General features: G+C 41.6%; 1 protein-coding gene across 9 annotated transcripts in view; it reads left to right on the top strand.

Moving 5' to 3' along the window:
• PROX1 (prospero homeobox 1) overlaps positions 1–19,514 on the top strand; it is a 60,046-nt gene extending 40,532 nt beyond the window's left edge. For 7 of the 9 annotated variants that reach the window (XM_043923877.1, XM_043923874.1, XM_043923879.1 and 4 more), the window contains exon 5: positions 13,886–19,514. In XM_043923877.1, the coding sequence (XP_043779812.1) occupies positions 13,886–14,074 (189 nt within the window). In that variant the 3' untranslated portion in view covers positions 14,075–19,514. The remainder of the gene's footprint in view (positions 1–13,885) is intronic. The other 2 variants (XM_043923882.1, XM_043923883.1) reach the window with 1 other exon arrangement.
• Positions 19,515–20,964: the final 1,450 nt, after the last annotated feature.

The raw sequence follows: 20,964 nt of genomic DNA, 5'->3' as shown, positions 1-20,964 counted from the left end.
TTATCTCAGTAAAACTCTCCAGGGTGCCCAGTTTAGTGTTCTCCCAAGGTCCTCTTTGCAGATCTTTCAACACTGTCCTTGGAGACATGGCAACTCCCTTGCTGGGATTAGAGCGATGAATTTTTCAAATTCATAGACAATTTATTGTCATTATATGTGCTGCTCACTTTGTTGTGTTGGCTAAGGCAGCCAAACAGTGAGGACATTCATCCATGAAGCCCTCACGCCTGTGGGTTTTTTAGGAGATGATAGATGTGGACCTGAACAAGCAAACAGAGAGCCGTATACCTGTCCCCACACACATTCCATCGAGGCCACAGTTCATCCCAAACAGCCAGCCTGTGTAATACGTGTTAATTTTTGTAGCATATACAACGTCCCCTCTTTCAGGACAGAGTTAATTGTTTTAGATGTCGTAACTCCCTTCACTCTGAGGCTCGGTTGGTAGTTTTTGCAAAAGCAACATCACCCTTTCCTTTGAGCATGTCCCAGATGATCATAAATCGATCATAAAAGTCTTTTCCACTGGGATTCTATATGTCTGAGTTTGTAGTTGTGACTGAAGTGAAAGTTTCTCAGTTGTGTCCGACTCTTTGCAACCCCATGGACTAGTCCATGGAATTGTCCAGGCCAGAATTCTGGAGTGGGGAGCCTTTCCCTTCTCCAGGGGATCTTCCTAACCTAGGGATCAAACCCAGGTCTCTCACATTGCAGGCAGATTCTTTCCCAGCTGAGCCACAAGAGAAGCCCGAGTTTGTGGTTGGGAGTATCAAATCCTCACACTGGTCTTTTGGATTTGTTTTTTCCATCTTTCTCACGATAATTATACTCAGCCTCTGTTTTTTTTTTAAAGCTACCTTAACAGTCAAAAACAAAATCTGGTCCTAAAAATGACTTAAGTAAAGGGTAATATATCCACTGAGAACAGATGTGTGGGAGTTTGAGTAGGGGTGTAGGCAGAGGCCTGATCAGAAGCAGAAGTAGGCTATGGTTTTAAGGCCACGGCATTTTCTTCAATATAGAGTATTTTTCAAAGATTTATCTTTTTTTTTTTTTTGGCTGCACTACTTGGCTTGCTGGATCTTAGTTCCCTGGCCAGGGATTGAACCCACACCCTTGGCAGTGAAAACGCCGAGTCCTAACCGCTGGACCACCAGGGAATTCCCAGAGATTTATCAACTTAAGTGACCTGAAGTTGTACAAAAGAATCTGTCTGTAGAGTCCTGAGCTTCCCTCAACAGCATCCTAAGTCTTCCCACCACAAACATTACCTCAAGACTCATGAGGTTTTGGTAGTTTACCAGAGGACTTCCAAAAGTCTCCCAGTGGGTGTCCTTCTGAAATTGATTTTTCTGTCTTTCTGAGCTGTTTACCTTTCTTGAAAAAGGAATGTCAAAGCCCTTCACGGACTCTTAGCTGGCTTAGTTTTGTGAATACAAAGGATAATCATGGAGGAGAAACCCATAGAATTCCCTAGAATACAAAGCAGAATTTTCCTGACTTTTGTGCCTTTCACCCCAGTCCTTGTCCCAAACAACCTAGATATCACTGGGGATGCATCAGCAGTTGTCAGCAGAGAGGCGGAGGCTCCCGGAACCTGGTCTCTGAAGCTCTGTTCGCTTGGCATCTGCATCGCCCGTGCCTTCTCTCCTGCCCACCCTGCCCCGTGCTGTTCTTTGTCCTGCATCAACCCCACTTCCTAGGCATTTCTCCTCGGGCTTCTCACTCTTATTACTCCATCCCCATGAATAAAGGGCACACAGACTGGTTTTCATGTTCGCCTGGGCACAGCTTAATTATGGAGGTAAATCTCTGCAGAAAACAATCACGTAATGCATTCTCCAACGAAACAGGAGTAACTGCGGATTATCTGTGCCCCAGCCTCCCTTCGTGTAATATTGAAGAGCTGATGCCATGTTGTTTTTGAATAATCTCCCATCCAAGAAGGGCACCAGGCTTGGCCCTATTCATTCCACCGCCTCACCCAGTAATGGTAGCAAAAAGTTAAACTTCAGGTGCTATCAGCCTGTCTTGAACTCCGACATGGTTGGCACAAAATTCACGGGGTGACTTGAAGTTAGTGAAGGCCACAGCGTGGCTATCTAATGCTTATTTTTCCATCGAAGTTGATTCATTACCTGCATCACGAAGGAGAGATGGAATCCTCCGTTTAGTGCATTTGAATATTTGCTGGCAGGGAAGTGCCTACTGAAAAGCTCCCCGTCAAAGCCGGGCAAGAAGGAGGGCTCCCGGTCCTTGGCATCTCTGTGTGTGGTCCATGAACTATTCCTGTAGACACACGCAGCCTTACCCACTTCTGAAGAGTGGTGTGACAATGCAGGTTGAATCTGGGTAAGTCGATCCCAGCTACCCTCGCAGGAACAACTAGTGTGCTGACCCAGTGAGGGACATGGGATTAGAGGAGAATCAAAGAGCTTTAGGCCTTCAGAAAAGTGGCTAGCTCTTAAGTTTGGCTGAGAGCAGGGGTTGGCACACTCTGGCTTGTAGGCCCGATCTGGCACTGAGTCTGTTTTTTTATGACCCTTGCTAAGAATGGTTTTTATATTCATAAAGGGTTGTGAAAAAGAAGGAGAATATGCAACAGAGACCAAACCTAGCCCACAAAGCCTCTGTATTTACTGTCTGACCCTTTACAGAAGAAGTTTGCCGACCCCTGTCTGAGGCTTTTTCTGTCTTTGGTAGAACATGAACTCTCAGATCCTTTCTCCATCTGAAGTTCCAGAACTATGATTCTTTGATGCAGTGGTCTTGGTCCAAATCTTATCCGAACAACCTACCAGACGAGTAATTCCAGCAGGGAGCTCGCCTTTGTTTTTAAGATGCGAGAGTATTTTCATAGCTTCTCAGGGATGGAGGGATGGGAGAAAATACTAGATTTTAGTTTTTGATATTTTCTTCCCTCTGATTTTGTTTTTGTTTTATTTTGATTAATGCTTATTTAAACTTGGAGTCACTCTTTGAGAGATGTGTAGAGTTTGGGAGAGAAGAAAAATTAAACTCATTACAGCAAGTAACATGACAATTATTATATTTCTTAATACATATAACGCTAAGACCTCCAAGCATGAGCAAATACACTGGCCACTTTAGGCACATTTGGTGAACCAGATTTCAGGCCTACAAAATAATTTTGACAGCCTCATAGAGTTTATTATAAAGGCCTGTGTCCTTCTGTTCCTAGCAAGCTAGTACTTCTTTTTCTGGGGCTATGGGAGAGATGGTTTTATTTATCTTGATAGGCAAAGTAGCCAGTGGAATGTTTGCATAGCTTAAAGTTATACACAAATTATTAACAGGTAGCATGAAAGTGAAGACAGTCTTTTCTATTAATGTGAAAGTCACAATTACTCAAAAATGCTCGATTCCAGCACATTTTATCAATTATCAGCATCTGAAAGGTGTAAGAATTTGCTTCCCTGAATATTCCAAATGCAGTTCTATTTTCCAAATATCCACTCTTTCCAGGCAAGAATACTGGAGTGGGTTGCCATTCCCTTCTCCAGGGGATCTTCCCCACCCAGGGATCAAACCCAGGTCACCTGCTCTGCAGGCAGATTCTTTACCATATTAGGCACTAGGGAAGCCCCTTCAAAGGTAGACGATTCAAATTCAGATGAGGAAACAAAGGAACCCCTCAGGGCAGCCTTGGCACTTCCTTTGGGCTGCTGAGGGAAGTCCGGGTGCCCACACCCTGCCTGACGTCCTTTCCCGTGGCGTTCCACTGTCCAGACAAGGCAAATCCTCAGCCTCCCACCTCGCAGCTTCCCTGACTGTTAACGTCCTTTTTATTACATTCCCACCAATGGACCATGTCAACCATATCCTATCCAGGCATCACTCTGTCAGCATTCATAAGGACTGGTCGGGCATCGCGGGTTGGCCGGCAGGTTCCCTTGAAGTGTATTCCCACAAGCTCAGGGCAGGTCCCTGCCACAGCGGCAGATGAGAGACAGGCTTTCCTTTCGCCCCTTTTCCTGATTTTCCCCGAAGCTCCTGCAGGCTGGCTGGGAGGACCCTTGAGGCTGCAGTGTGGATCGTGCTGTCTCAGGGTCCTTCCCCAGCCCTCTCCCAGGGGTTGCCCCCCAGCCCCTCCCTCACACGTGACCTTGACATTGGGTGGTCCTTACAGAAGAAACAGCTTCCAACAGCTCAAACCTCTGATTCCATATCCACTAGAGATTTTGGCTTTTGGATTTTGGCAAGAAGGTCTGTTTGCCCATCAGGTCAGCATGAATAAAGATTTCTTTCTTCCTTTCTTTTTTTCTTAAAGACAAGAATCAATGGACACTGTCCCCAGAGCTCTTTTTCTCAAGACAGTTTAACCCCTTCTCCCAAGTACTTGTATTTTCTATTCTGAATGCGCCTGTGATATTGTGTTTTTCTCTTTTCCTGTGAGACAACCAAAAAAATCTACCCCATGTAAAATTTGAGAGCCAGATCAATTCTGAACCATCTTATCATTTTTAAAGTCTGTTTATCCAGCTTTGTAGGAGAAATGAGCAGACTGTTTGAAGGCCACATACTTTTCAAACCTTGGTTGCAACACGTTTGCCCCGTTTTGAAACTGTCTTTATCAGGCCGAGAAAACGAAAATCTATTTGACAAAGTGGCACTCTGGCCAGTTTATCTTGCAATATGGCTTTAGCTCACTGAGTCTATTGATTTCCTTAAATTAATGTTTACAGAATGCTACTGAATTTTGCTCAAGAGAACATTGTTCTTTTGAAGGTTTATAAAAAAATGATACAGACTGTTACTGCTGTGTGTTCCTTTCCTTAGACCTAGGAAGCATGGTGTGGGGGGAGGTGTATGATGGAGGGTTTTTTTTTGGTTGTTTTGTTTTAAGGACAGCCTTGAACTCCAGCCACTTCCTATAAGCATTTAGTCTTCACATATTTAAGTAGCAAAACACGTAAGTAGGAGGGAGGTGAACCCACTCATAGGCCTAAAACTTTGTGGGCATCACACTAACTTAATCCTGAAAGAAAGTGAAAGTGTCAGTCGCTTAGTTGTGTCTGACTCTTTGAGACTCTATGGACTGTAACCCTTCAGACCCCTCTGTCTGTGGGATTCTCCAGGCAAGAATCCTGGAGTGGGTTGCCATTCCCTTCTCCAGGGCATCTTCCCGATTCAAGGATTGAACCCAGCTCTCCTGCATTGCAGGCAGATTCTTTACCGTCTGAGTGACTTCGTGGGCATCACACTCGCCTCATCCTGTAAGGTCCCTGAAGGCTGAATCCACCTGGAGCATCAGAGTCAAAGAGACTTTAGTCCAAAGCTCAGCTGTGGCTACAGAGTCTTCCTCGGCCTCATTCGGTGTAGTGTGGGCAAGCAGTTCTGTGGCCCGGGCTCCCTCGATAATCCCCGTCCTTCCTAACAGAGGTGCGAGCAGCCTGTGAAAATGGCCATGTAGCCATTTGGTGGAAGCTCTTTTTTTTTAGTAAACTTATTTATTTGTAATTGAAGGATAATTGCCTCACAATATCGTGTGGGCCTCTGCCGTACATGAATATGAGTGGGCCATCGGTGTACCTGTGGCCCCTCTCTCCTGAACCTCCCCGCACCTCTCACCCCATCCCACCTCTCTAGGTTGACAGAGCACCAGCGTGAGCTCCCTAAGTCATAGAGCACATGCCCTTGGCTGTCTATTTTACATATTATAGCGTGTGTGCTACCATGTCACTCTCTCCAGGAACTCTTCCAAGCACCTTGCTCTTTGATTGGGGTGCTCAGTCCCTCAAACACAAAACCTAGCCTCTAGATGTGGTTTTAAAACCAGCTTTCCCAGGGAAGTGTATTTGGCTATTCAGCCCCTGACAAGATTCGCATCAGAACCATGAAGTGATGGAAATAAAACATAGGAAACACAAAGCAACTTTTCTCCACGTGTTGACTCCGTCGATAAAATCACCCACGTGAACCTCCTCAGAGCATCTCTCAGAACACTGCTTTGCACATATGTATTAATTGCAGTGAACCGACTCCCAGAAAGTGGGCTTGTCCTTAAGGTTCAAACCACCGCCTTACGTTTGGAAACTGCTTTTCACTTTCCAAAGCACATTCATGCTTGTTTTCCCACTGGATCCATCCCCCTAATGAGAGGGCTTTGGGACCCAATCCCATGGTTCCCTCTGAGTAGCATCCTTTCTGCCCTTCTGAAGGGCCAGCTAGTTCCTGGCTAGTACACACAAAATAAACGTGTGCATGACTGAGAAGGGAGACCCCTAGTCACAATATCTTGTCACCATCTTTTATAGCTCTGAGATTCCCCTCTTCTGCCTCAGGCAGGAAAATTCAGTGAGAGTGAGACAGTAGAGAGGAACAGGAATAATGTATCTGTTCTTGCCTTTCCATTGGATAATCTCAATAAGGAGTTAGTAAAGCATCAGAGTTTATCCATTTGAGTCCACTCTGTCTAAGTCCCCAGCTTGTGCCACTGCCGTCAGGAACTATGTCTCTCCTTGATCAATATTTACTTAACAAACAGCAGGGATGGGAGAGTTTGTTTAGAGGAATCATGTGCACTCCAGGGTGAATGAATGCTCGGGAAAGTACCTCAACTTTGTCTCCTTTCCTAGGATCTTGGGGTGTGTGTACGTGTGCATGCACATATGAGCATGCACATACAGCCCCATACAAACGCCCTTTTTAACTTCTCCAAAGACATGAGTCGTCCATAAAAATGCCTCGCTGTGTATGATTACTACATTATTTATCCCATAAGAGAACTCGCAATATCAATTCAGTTTCAGAAAACTCCAGCCCAAAGTTTGCTTTTCCTTTTGTGCTCCTGTATGGGTTAAACATTTTGGAAAGGCTCTTACGATGAATTAGAGGCACAAGCATCTTCCTTTGACCCTTTTCAGATGAGTGGAAGGGAAGAAAATGCAGATAGAAACAATAAAAGCCGTTTGATAGGGCAACTCTAACTATATATTTCTGATGGCATGACATTTATTTTTTAAAGAAATCCCAAGGAGAGAAGGAGCTCTTGAGATTTTCAAAGCCACTTAGCCAGTTTTCGGAATCAGATGTGTTTAAGTCTAATAATAAATACGAACACCCTGGTGCTGAAGTTGAGAGAGCTCTACTGTTTCAACTTCACTCAAACAATTGCTTGAAGGCTCAAGTCAGGGCCCTCAATGCAGTTGACTTGGAGGCACCTGGGTCTAGTTTGAGGCGTTTTGTTTCTGTGTGTGGGGAAAGGCTGAGGGGGAAACTGTGGGAGTTATTTATTTATTTGATTTTGTGAATCGGAGTTGTAAAAGCCATCTGAAATATTCATGCAGAATTGTCTGAGAAGCCCGTTTCTGTTTTATTTACTGCACAGTAGACCAGCCACAGCGGATTAGTTCTACAATACCCGTAACAAAAGCCCAACAGCTGATGCATGTGATGTTAGGAGGTGACAAAACAGTTAAAGTATGCTGCTGGCTACAGGCGAGCCGTCAGCAGACGCAGACAAAAGGGTTTGTGACAAGAATAACTCTCTCTCCAAGGCGAGCAGTGAAGAGTATCCAAAATACCAGTACCCTTTTCTCCTTGACATTGTCTTCTTACAGTCAGCACTTTATTGCCCTTTTATAGTATTTTTTAAATGGAGGAGGAAGAAGAAAGTGAACCCACACACAGAACTAATTCACCAAAATAGTAAACCAAGATTTTGCTTTCCCAGCAGTTAGCCACTTCTGCCCATACGTAGATTTCCTTTTCCATTTCTCCACTGAAGTTTGAAAAAAAAAAAAAATAGTTTCAAGGATGAACTGAAAAGATGATCCATCTTGATAAAATTGTCATCTCTTGATTAATAAGCTTGAGAAGCCATGTGAGCCTTTGGTTACTGGGGAGTGGAGCTAGGGAGCGAGGTCTATGCCTGGTTTATTTTCTGTCCATTTCGGCAAACATCATTCCACTGATGAAATGAGGCCAGTGGGCCAGGTTTTAAAGGGGGTGGAGGATTGTAAGAGAGCCACAGGGAGCTGTGCAAGGGGCAAGGTTTAGATCCCCAGAAAGAGGCCGATGGATGAGCCTGTGGCCGTTTCAGAGGTGTGAAAAATCAGCTACCCTGTCTCCAGAAAATAGGAGAGGCTGTCTTCTTTTTAACCTTTATAATTCCCCGTCTATTCTCTCTGACATTCATTCAGCTGCCAAGAGCGTTTGGCAAGGTTTGGGCCAGCGAGCACACTTCCAGTGACCGCTAACCTTGGTATGTCCTGACACTTATGATGAGTGTCTGCAGGACACAGAAGGCAGGCAGCCTGCTATGTCAGGCTTTTATTATGTACTGCAGAGGCTAGGGACAGTCAGTTTAATAAAACAAATCATCCTTGAAGGTAAAGCAACTGGGAAGAGGAGGAGGAAGACGGGGGGGAAAATGTGTCTTTGCCACTCATTCTGATAAAAAAAAAAGAACAGCAAAATAAGCACCCACCCAGCACACCGTGTGTGTGTGTGTGTGTGTGTGTGTGTGTGTGTGTGTGTGTGTGAGTGTGTGATAACCCAGCCACCCCTGAGCAGACTTGAAAACATCCTCCCATTTCTCCCATTTCATCTAAGCCCACAAGGCCCTCGTTTGCTCTGAGGAGACTCAAGAACAAACAATGGTGATGAAATAGGTGGATGCTGAGAGTCAGCCCCCTTAAAATGTATGCGTTTGGTCAAGTACCTCCTCATAATTATATTCTCCTCCAGATATCATGGCAAGGAGAGGCAAGACCATTTGGGGTGAGGTTCCTATATTGGGATGGCTTTTATCAAAGCAAAGTTTCCACTCGCCTCTCCTGAAGAACACTCAGCACCGCAGCTCCCACAATAGCCTCAGAGTCCCGGCCAGAGACTTTGGAAGCCTTTTGTTTTTCCCCTGTGGCATGTCCAAAGGCATGGCCTTCCCTCCCCCTCCCAGCGGCCGGCATTGTCTTGCATTCCAGGGACTTGATTGACTGTTGCCACCTGATGCTGAAGAGATACTCTAGGGTTCATTCTGCAGATTGTTGGGTTCTATTAAAAGAAACCTAGATAAGGGATTACTTGTCACTAAGGGATTTTCTGCAGATGTTTATTACTGATTGGAAATCCATTAGGTGTGAAGAGGTACTGAAAAAACACGGACAAGACCAGTCTCATAACCCTGAATTCTTAAGACGCTCCCTCGGAACATCAGAAAGCCCCCCCACAACCCTGTTACTCTGTTAAGTGGGGTTAGGGAGACTTTTCTGGCAGAGAGGTGAGGGTCTGTCTTTCACGGGCAATATTTCTACCTGTGGACGGAATTCCTTGGCACTCTCTCAGATCAGTTGCTACCCATCAATTTACCTCTGTAAAAAAAGATTAATTGCTCTAGCAGTAGAGGATCTCATTATAACTTTCTTTTATCTAGCCCAATTTGAGGCATGAGTATTGCCTCAAATTAAGCACAAAATTAGCAAACCATTTCATTTATTCTCAAAGAATTCATCCCTTCCCAAACATAAACCAATAACGGAAGTCTCCTCTTGGGAATCTTTTGTGTCATTCCCACTTATTTTGAAGTTACTAGCTCTTCTGTGGTTTTTCTAAACCACAGATCCACAGCTTGTCACAGGTTTTGATGCCTCATATAAGTAGGAATTACTGAAAATGCATTTAAAAGGAGCCAGCAGGGTTTAATGGCAATACACCTGGATTGGTTATTTCACATGAGTCTCTTCATCTCATAATTTCTTCATCCCATAGAATCTCATACTTTCTTCATCTATAAAATGAGCTCTGAGATCTATTTCAAGTCTTTAAATTCTATTTTTTATCACTATTTTAAAATTCCTTTTTTTAAGTATTTAGGGGGAAGGTAAGGTGTGATTCTGGAGCAATGTGGAGCAAAGCAGAAGGCGGGGTCTCGCTTTGAGCTGTTTATCAAAGACGATGCAACAAAACCCTGTGTAGCATTGTGAGGAAAACACAGAATTGAAGCCAGGAGAGTGCTCAAAAGACATCTAATGATAAATTCACTCCACCTAGATATAAGTAGGTGAAAAGCTAAATAACATCGAGACACAAATGCCAAAGTTGTTAAAAGATAGCCCAAGAGTATTGCCAAAAGAAATGAATGTTTGAAACAGGATGCATGCGTGCGTGCCAAGTCACTTCAGTCACGTCGGACTCTTTGCGACCCTGTGGACTGTAGCCCACCAGGCTCCTCTGTCCATGGGATTCTCCAGGCAAGAATACTGGAGTGGTCGCCATGCCCTCCTCCAGGGAATCTTCCCGACCCAGAGATCAAATCTGCATCTCTTACTCTCTTACTTCTCCTGCCTTGGCACAGGTGCTTTACCACTAGCACCACCTGGGAAGTCCTTAAAAAAGGATAAAACCCACTAAAAATCAGTAACCAGCATGGCTGATGATAAGAAATAACAGGGTGGGACTTCCCTGATGGTCCAGTGGTTAAGAATCTACCTTCCAATGCAACGGGGTGGGTTCAATCCCTGCTCAGGGAACTGACATCCCACATGCCGTGTGGGATGGCCAAGAAATAAAAATAAATAAATTTTTTTTAACATAAAAAAATAGAAAATAACAGAGTGGAGGCTGCACACACACCCCCTAAGAAATTACTTTGATCTGTTCTCAGGCAAACCCCCAGAACTGCACTTCTTCCCTCCTCCAAGGCTGACGCTTTCCTAGATGCATCCCCCTCATCTGACTGTCTTAAACATCATCTCTGCTCCCTTGGCCCTGGTTTCCAGATCTCCTGGGAGTGGGTAGGCTTCATCTGGCACCCCTGCCATGCCTCTGTCCCCACAGCTCTCCTCCAGGCCAGGCTGCATCCTCCAGTGTTCAAGGACCATAGATCCTCATCGTGGGTCATTGCTGACGGCCAGGGAAACCACACTTCTTGAAATGTTTCTTTTAATAAATGCCTCCGATTATGTTTCTGTTGCATTTGGCTAACAGCTCCCAAACCCCGTAGTTAGAGTGGGTAGTTGCACTGTGTAACTGGTCTCCAGCCATAATCCCTCTCTCAATAACACCCATTTGACAAAATCTGAAGGGTCATCTTTGGGGAAGACAGGCGAGTACTCAGAAAGGCTCCTTAATGACTTTTTATTTGGTAGAAGGTAAGTGGGAGGGCTGATTGCCCCGCCAGGCCCTCCCCATCCCACAAATACACATGTGTGTGCAGGAGATTGGGGAGAAGGTCATCGGAGTTCAGTTGAATTCTCATCAGGGAATGGCCTTTGGAGTATATGGGTTTGCACATTTATGGAGGGCAAGGGGCTACGTGCATGCTCAGTCATATCTGACTCTTTGTGACCCCATGAACTGTATAGCCCACCAGGCTCCTCTGTCCATGGGATTCTCCAGGCCAGAATACTGGAGTGGGTTGCCAACACTGCTTTGGGTTGCCATTTCCTCCTCCAGGGGATCTTCCCGACCCAGAGATCGAACCAGCATCTCTTGCATTGGAGGCAGATTCTTTACCGCTTGAGCCATTAGGAAAGCCCTGGGGAGCAAGGTGGTGTTTCCATTATTTCCCAGGCAGTGGTTAGAACTGTGTCCTAAGAAACTATCCAATATGTATACATATATCTTGGGAGAAGCATCTCAACATTTTCACTTTTTCTAGAGTCCAGTCGGCCCCAGATTGGGGCTCTTTTTCTTCTGGGGCATCATTAGGTTTTCTTTCAAAGGACAAGTGACTTGCCATAGGAAGCACTGAACTTCTTTGTCCAACTCCAAATGTCTCAGACAGGTTTGTCTGGTATCATTTTCATTTTCTCTAACAGTTACTATCATTATAAAAAGGTCCGCTCCACAAAGCGAGAAAAGGTGGGGAGAATGGGATCAAATATGTTCAAAATGACAACCCCTCTCTGTTACTTTGGTGAGCAGCAGGTCTGAGCCAAGATAAGAATCTTTCACCTCTTGTCTATGTGTGGACAGATCCGTCTACACGTGCAGCTGCAGTGATTTTACTTCCTCAAATGTCTGCACTTACTATAAAATAAAACATTATTCATGTGTAAGTTTCCCCCTCTAAAGGAAAACTACAAAGTGTCAGTCTGTACTTGGAAAATTATGAGTATCTGGAATGATTCTATGAATCCTTTGTTTCATTGTGGGGGTGACAGGCCCTGATTTACCATGTAACTTACAAAGATTACTAAATAAATGCATCAGTAACTATTCCTTTGCCTAGACTATTAAACAACTACTAATAAACAGTTCATAAGCACATGCACAGATAACTCACACACATATATTCATTGCTGTGGTAGGGAAGAATTAACAAATAGATTTTCTGAAAAGTATATTTGGAGAATGTTTATCTTGAACTACAGTGGCTTTGAACAATTCCCTTATTCTCTCTGCACCTTCATTTTCTCACTGTATAATGGGGTTAATAATCACAGAGATGTTGGGGGAACTGAATAACACAGTTCACATTCAGTATATAACAGTACCTGACACATAATAAGTAGTCCAAAAATGTGGAGTATTATTACTGTCAACTGCATAAATCACTCTCTTTTGGAGAAATTCTCATCTCAAGGTAAAGTATTTTCTGATGTAGGATTTTAGGATATCGTACACATTTTGTGTTTTGGGCTTCCCGGGTGGCTCAGATGGTAGAATCTGCCTGCAGTGCAGGAGACCTAGGTTCGATCCCTAGGTCAGGAAGATCCCCTGCAGAAGGGAATGGCAACCTACTCCAGTATGCTTGTCTAGAGAATTCCATGGACAGAGGAGCCTGGTAGGCTACAGTCTATGGAGTCACAGAGTCAGGCACGACTGAGCAACTAGAACTTTTGTATTTTGGGACTCAGTATTAATATCAGCATCTTACTCTTTTTTTGTACATAGCGTACAGGCATACCTCAGAGATATTGCAGGTTCCATTCCAGACTACCAAATGTTGCAATACAGCGAGTCACATGATGTTTTTTTTATTTTCCAGTGTGTATAAAAGTTATATTTATACCATATTGTAGTCTATTAAGTGTGCAACAGCATTATGTCTAAAAAGAGTACATACCTTAATTAAATATACTTAATTGCTAACAATGCTAGCCATCATCTGAGCCTTGAGTTGTAGTCTTTTTGCAGTAGTAACATCAAAAATCACTGATCACAGATAACGAGAGCAAAAAGTTTAAAATATTTCGAGAATTACCAAAGTGAGACACAGAGACATGAAGTGAGCAGGTATCATTGGGAAAATGGTGCCGGTAGGCTTGCTTCACACAGGGTTGCCACAAACCTGCAATTCGTAAAAAGACGCACTATCTGTGAACTATAATAAAGCAAAACCAAGCGCAGTGAAACGAGGTATGCCTGTACTTTATAGTGCGGATTATTGTTGTATACAATTTAGCAACAGAGTCAACAGTCCTCTAATGCAAGCAGGACACTAAGGTTTCGATTTTCTTCATTTATAGCATGGGTTTAGTTTATATCAAAGGCCAATTATTATATTAGTCTACTTTTGAGAAGACATTTTCTTTTCCTAGTGGAACTATGGTTCAAATTCTGAAAGATTAGGTGGAAACCTGATTCTGGAATACACCTCTTTAATGAAGTAAGGAGTCCCAACAGTATGCCTCCATTTTTCTACTCAAATATTCACGATGGAATCCAAGTTTTTCAATAGGTCTGCATGTATCCTTTGCACAAGTCTTTTTCTGAAACTCTCCAAAGCTGTCAACCCCACATTACAATGCTACTATATATAACAACTTTACATAAGAGAATAGGGGTCGGCCATTTTTAGAAAATGCAGGTGCCGTGTAAGCCCCTATCTGAAAGAAAGACCTTAGCTCAATTTCCTTTGAAGAACTGGAGACTTGAAACTGAAAACTTTATTAATGCCATTGTCTCCTTGTATCAGCAGGTTCCAGAGAGATTCCTGGAAGTTGCGCAGATCACATTACGGGAGTTTTTCAATGCCATTATCGCAGGCAAAGATGTTGATCCTTCCTGGAAGAAGGCCATATACAAGGTCATCTGCAAGCTGGATAGTGAAGTCCCTGAGATTTTCAAATCCCCAAACTGCCTACAAGAGCTGCTTCATGAGTAGAAATTTCAACAACTCTTTTCGAATGTATGAATAGTAGCAGTCCCCTTTGGATGTCCAAGTTATCCGTGTCTAGATTTTGATTTCATATATGTGTGTATGGGAGGCATGGGTATGTTATGAAATCAGCTGGTAATTCCTCCTCCATCATCTTTCTCTCATTTTCTTCTGTTTTCAATTGCAACGGGGATGGTTCTTTTCCTGCCGCCTTTAGTTTACTTTTGCCCAAGGCCCTTAACATTTGGAGACTTAAAATAGGCTTAATTATCAGGGAAAAAAGAATGTTGACGTGTGTAAAGTCTATATTAGCAAGGATGGGCATTTGTTTAAAATGCGTCTGTTGGATTCATGGTTTGTTGCAAATGGCGGTTGGCAGAGGGAGACAGCACAGCTCCGCAGCCAGTGATGTGTCTCTTGTGTTTACTGCTGAGGAGGTCAGAAAACCCAATGAAACCCCTTGATAAACTTAAATATTTTGCTTGGTTTGAACTCAGTAAGTAGCTTTTTATCACACGTTTAAAAATAATGCCGGTGGCAGATCAACAGCTCACTTTTCAAAAGTACCCCAAAAGGCCACATTTTAAAAAGAAAACATGATCACTAACTGTCAAACCTTTCCTCAGAGAAATGGCAAACACCCCAAACTAGTTTCTTTTGGAGGCAGAGCAATTTTGTACAAAACGGACTTTTCAAGGTGAGACTGGAAATTCATGTGGTTTCTAGTCACCTCTCGAAATTTTGCAATAGGTTCTTCTTGGTAGTAAGTGAGTACCTATCGTTCTTCATACAGGGAAACCCCTATAATGTGTTATTATTTTCTGTTTATCTTGCTTAAGATATAAAAAGGCACATAAGTTTCAAATTTATTCTTTGCTCAGTTTTGTTTATATGCTTTAGAAGAATTACCATGTCTGTTTAATATTTAACATTTTTTTTTTCAAAAAACACTATTTTCTGAATTCCTTTCTATGGTAAGGAATAAAGGACATCCTAACTTGACCATAAAATTCCTGCCTATACTAGAAGTTTGTTGACAGCTGCTAGCTGACTGGATCTTCCCCTCCTGAGAGGAGTACATTTGAGAGTGACCTATTTTCCTATACATTTCCACACTACCTACCCTGACGGATATTCAAAGTGGTGACAGTCTAATTTAAAGTGTTTTCGTTTTAGGTACAGTGTTTTAAAGCAATTGATAAAGTCTCTTCTAACTCAGAAGCTAGTAATTGACCAAAACATGAGAAGACTATAGAATAGGAGAGTTTGGGAGTTAACCCAAAAGACACAATTTCAGCACACATAAGAAAGCTAGCTGCTATTTCATGCTTTCTTCAGTGGTTCTCCTCTTTTTTTCTTTCTCTTTTCTTTTCCCAGTTTTTCAAAGGTGTACAACGTTTCCATACTTGCTTTTAAAAAGCCGTATGGCTTTCACACTTGTTTTCTTGGATGGGTTTTGTGTGCAGAGGCAGTAAGAATTCCTTTTTTATTCTAATAGTGTTTTCCAGACCCTCCCTCCCCTTCAGTAATTTGATCTACATCTTCTAAAATGACACAGTAAAAAGAAAAAAAAAAAAACCTGGTATTTAGATTATGTACAACATAAATACCATTTTTCCTTGATTTTTATAAAAATGACATTTGACTTTGGAGAATGTCGGTTGACCCATGAGACTAGCTGACCCAATCGCTGTAATTTAACATCATTTATAAATTCTGCTGATGGACAGGAATGTATGAAGGCAATTATTGTCCGCACAAAGCTTTAAAACCTGCTGACTTTAAATTAAACGGCGTGGTCCTGTGATGCCTGCGTCATTCAGGAGACACAGCCTCTCGCGGTGTGGACGGATCGCAGCAGCCTAGGCCTGGGACGCCCCAGCCTCCCTGCGCACGCACAGCCGAACCCATCCCCCAGCTCGCAGGCTCCTTCACAGCACACAGGGCCATCGGAGCCAGTGTGTTCTTGTTCTGGCTTGTTTAGGGAAAAAAAAATGTTCAGATAATCATCACATTGGAATATAATGCAAACCAAAAAAAAAAGAAAAAGAAAAAATCCAATCAGCACAAAGTAGAGAAACAATCTCAACTTGTGGTCACACTCTTTCGCCTTGCTTCACGCCCAAGAGTATGACATTCGTTGTTCACATCAGTATACATCTGGGCCTCTTTGCTGTTCCATGGAATTCACATCACCGTTGTGTTGCCATTTGCAAGGCAAGAGGCAAAACCATAATGTATTCACCTATTGAGACAGATTGCTAGTATCTTCCTGATCTGGGGCAAATTTAGTATTGATTTCAGACATATTTAGATTTTTAGTATTATTCTCCCCTGCCTTTCTAATTTAAACAGACAAATTAAGCAAAAGTGTGTATTCACAACCAAATGTTGATGTGCTTATCCACGATAATATCCTCTCAATGTTCACTGAGGCATAGAAATTGTTTCAGAGTAGAAATTGCAGCGTGAGTAGAAACTCACCTCATTGTCCTGGAAACAGAACTTGATCATTTTGCTTTTAGATGATTCTTTTTCTTTCACCACCATAAAATCTTGTGCCTCCCAGTGCATTGGAAAATGACAAAAGCCTGTCTCTCAAAACGCCTATTTAACAGGTTTTTCAAAATCACCATCTTTCCAATCTTCGTTCAACTCTCACCACGTAAAATTTGGCGACTTGGGAGAAAGTTCGCTTTCTCTGGTGGGAGGGTGAAGGACTAGGGACAGTTTACAAAGGGAAACAAAGTCTAAAGTCCATGTTGAAATACCACATTTCCACTTCTTTTCTGCTAACCCCAAATTATTTTTGCATCTACACTTGAGGTTATAGTCTGTGCCTAGACATAAATGCACCAGCGGGGGGATTGTTAAAAATCCTTCAAAATCCCACTTTTTTCCCACAAGTACAATTGTTCGTGTGCCTTCTGTGGCTTTCGATTTCATCCTTTTGACTTTATTTCCAATTTCTACAGCTGCAATAAACACTAGATTTTTTTTCTGGCTGTTTGACATAACGTTGATAGCTATGCATATTTTGTGTCTTTTTAAAAAACAAAGCGGGAGAATACGTTTTTGAGAAGAGAATTTTTAGAACAGTTTGATACCGCAAATTATTTTTTCCTCAATTGTTTGAGCAGCATTCGAGTTTTGAAAATTCTTGTAGAAGCCAATTTTTTGTAACTGTGGTGCAAATCTTGTGTTTTCTTAGCCTAATGAAAAGTAGTATAGAAGCAATATTTCATACCATGTGCTATATATGTGTGTGCAGATGTGTGAACATAAACACATACACACATATACACACATGTAAAAATAGACATATATATATGCGTGTGAAGTGGAAAGCTTACCTTTTCCTACCTAGATTTAAGGACCTATTTTAGGCATTTGTTATGTTTTGTCAAAAGAATGTTCTATTTGCAACAACAAAACATTTAATTCTTACTGTATCTCTGGCTGTTTAATGAGGACATTTCCCTTTAACTGGTAAAACCACGTGGAAGATGGTAGAATGTAGTCATTATTTAAGGAAATGTTCACCCACATATTCCCGAAGTTCCTTTGTGCCTCCAAGTATTATTCCATTAAAGTGTTTTATGTTTGCCGACTCTTTGTTGCTGTGCTAGGGATGTGGGTGAATATCATTTTTAAAAATGTTAAAAACAAACAAAAAAAAAGCAAAACAAAAACACTAAAGCAAGAGGGGAACTTTTATAAAGCAATGTAAATATTTAACCTCATGGCTGTTGTTACGTAAGACATGAGATTTTAATAAATAACTACATTCTCACAACATCTGTTGAATTTATTAGGAACACTTCGGTGACTATATAGACAGTTGAAAGCATTCTTGAAAATCCTGCTCTCTACTTTTAAAAGATAAGAGTCTCTTTCATCAGATGTCAAGGGCAAGGGTAATGCAGTTTCTGTAAATTTATGAAATTTCTTTTCTGTGTACATGAAGACACTTAGTATGTAATCCCCCCTACCCCCCAACACACATACATGCATACACATACAGGTTAATATTAAGTCGTAAAGCTAAAGAGTTGGGGGCTTTCAAATTAGGATGTTCCCCAGAAGCAATCATAAATTCATCAAAGAAAAAGTGGTTTACAGAATCCCCTGAGAGAAGCTGTGTACGTGTGAGGACAGAGCAGAATCTCTTTGCCATGTATATTATAGACTCTTTATTGGTGTGAATAGTACAAATGTTTCGTTCTGGTACAGACTCCGTGTTTGCAAATAACAAGAAGCATTGTTTTCAAAAAGCTCCCCTTAAAAGAACGTAACTGGTTTCTATGAGTAAGCAGTTACTGTATTGCACTTACATGTGATGTTGAAGGAAATGCAGTTTTGTTTTTCTGTAGATCTGTTGGTTGTAAACCACCTATAAGACTAAAGCTAAAATGCTCGTTTTCAGAGCTGGGATCAAAACTGGTATTTAACCTTTGCATCTTCTTATAAGTATCCTTCTAGGAATATAACAGAATCTGGGAGCACCTGGACTTTGAGTCTTTTCAGCTGAGCCCTCTCTCAAAACTGACACCGCCGACAGTGCACAAACATGAGCGTGAGCAGAAAAGGCAAACAGAGTGGCCCTTTTTTGTGAAAATGGATTCATTCTTTGTTTTTAAAATACTCGAATCCTCTCCATGGGGGGGAAAGCATTTAAAAATTGTATATTACCACTTAAAATTAGAATTTGAAAAGCAAATGTATTTGGGGTTGGTCTCAGCAATACCCAGAAGAATCAAAGGTCCTGGCTTCCCCCAATATTGTCCCAGCCATTTCTCATATGTATATAGTATAAACCGTGACAAAACACTGCCTTTATATTATTTAGCAATATGTTGTAAATAGCATTATTAAGCTCTTTTTTTTTGTAATAAAGACCCTTTGATTTGAATATAGTACAATAACTGAACTGATAAAGTCAATTTTTGATTTTTTTTTTTAGCTAGAGGCAATTTCAATTGTGGATTTTTGTTGTTGTCTATTGTTCTGAAGACTTTGCATAATTTATTGGTTTAATTTATCCTAATTTATTTGATGAAGGTGTACAATTTTGTATTACCAAGGATGTACTGTAATATTAATTGATATGATAAAAAAAACAATGAGACTCCCTGTCCATATTAAAAAGTAAATAAAAAGGTGCAGTAGACAATTGATTTTAAAGTAAAAGTAAAAAAAAAAAATTAGTTTGGCAGCTACTAAATTTTAAAACAGGAAAAACAATTTGTTGGGGGGAGGGTGGGAAGGGGGTTTACTTTGTGTGTTTAAGCTTTTGTATACTCTGCAAACTTTTACCTTTTGCTTTGTACCACTTAAAGGATACAGTAGTCCAATTGCCTTGTGTGCCTTCCATCTTCTCTTAAACTGAATGTATGTGCAGTATATATGCAAGCTTGTGCAAAATAAAATATACATTACAAGCTCAGTGCCATTTGATTTATTTTAAACATGTGACATTTAGTTTTTGGACCTGTGTCCAATTGTAGGACAGCAGGCTAGTTGTGACTGTGATATCAATTATGGAGTGTTCCTCCTCCTGCCAGTTTGGCAATTTATTTTTTTGTTTGTTATTTTTGGTCATGCAGCTTGCAAGATATTAGTTCCCTGACCAGGGATTGAACCTGTGCCCTCGGTAGCGGAAGTGAGGAGTCCTAACTACTAAACTGCCAGGGAATTCCCTGGAGTTTCCTTTTATTACAATTCTTAAGCATGCAAATCTGGGATCGTTACACATAGCTCTTAGAAATGGTCTTTTTTACTTCAGACATTTGTAGTAAACGGCTAAATTTCTGTCTGAAACCTCTTCTCACAGATTTAAATTTAACCCTCAAAATTTATAAACAAAGTTTTGGATCCAAACAATGTTGTGAGCTAATAAATGCAGTTAAATTGTTAATGTCTCATGATTTGAAGAACAAGGAAAGATGTTCCCCAAATCACAAAATGGCAAATATGTTATTTAAAATATGGGGAGTGAGAGCTTGTATTGTTTCTACTCTGGTTGAACTCAGAACTACACCCTAATGTAAATTTAAAACCTTTCTGAAATAATCCTTTGGATATGAATGGCAGCATGTTTCATACTAAGAACATTGGTTGTATAGCTTTGGAAAACTTTCTTTGTCTCTTTTGCTTTAGTTTAAAATCGTGTCTCCTTTATCTTCAAATCAAAAACCTGAGGAATTGTCAGAACTCATTTGCCCATTTGACAATGACGCTATTAAATGTCACTCACAGTGGCACCTCCCTTTCTGCCGGCCATATCACTGTACGCTGAGTCTTATCCATCTCTGAGATGTCTCCTTTTGCTCTTCCCCTCAGTGACAAAAACTTTATATTTTTACTCTATTGTCATGAGAAGTGCTTAGAATCAGTGCCAACTGAAAAGCTATTAAATGGTAATGGTATTTTCCATTTTCAGCTCTTTTTTCTGTCAATGGCACAAATTTAAATTCCAGCCTTCCTAATTAAATTGTGCCAAAGAGCATGCCTGTGGACCTCTGTGCCAAAATATTTATTCCCTGATTGGAGAAAGAAAGGAACACTTCCCCTCCACTCCCTGCTCCCCCCACCCCACCTCTCACCCTCAGCTCCCTCCTAACTGCTCTTGAAAGGGAGACGGCATTTGCGGTAATATAATGAAATGACTCCCATCTTTTGGTCCTCACAACACCAATCTTCTTTAAATCAGATTGGATAATGCAGGTAGTGACTAAATCACTAAGAAGTTACAGTAGGTGGTAATGTTTTCTGATAGGAGGTTCATTTAAACTGTAGCTTCAACTTATTGCTTTTGTGACTCCATCTGATGGCATTGACCCAGAATAATATGCATCCATATCACTATTCTTAACTTTGAACCCTGTTCACAGAAC

Source organism: Cervus elaphus, chromosome 14, assembly GCF_910594005.1.
Source record: "Cervus elaphus chromosome 14, mCerEla1.1, whole genome shotgun sequence".
NCBI classification, from domain to species: domain Eukaryota; kingdom Metazoa; phylum Chordata; class Mammalia; order Artiodactyla; family Cervidae; genus Cervus; species Cervus elaphus.
Note: the sequence above shows the minus strand (reverse complement) of the source record. Positions and strands in the feature narration are given on the sequence as shown.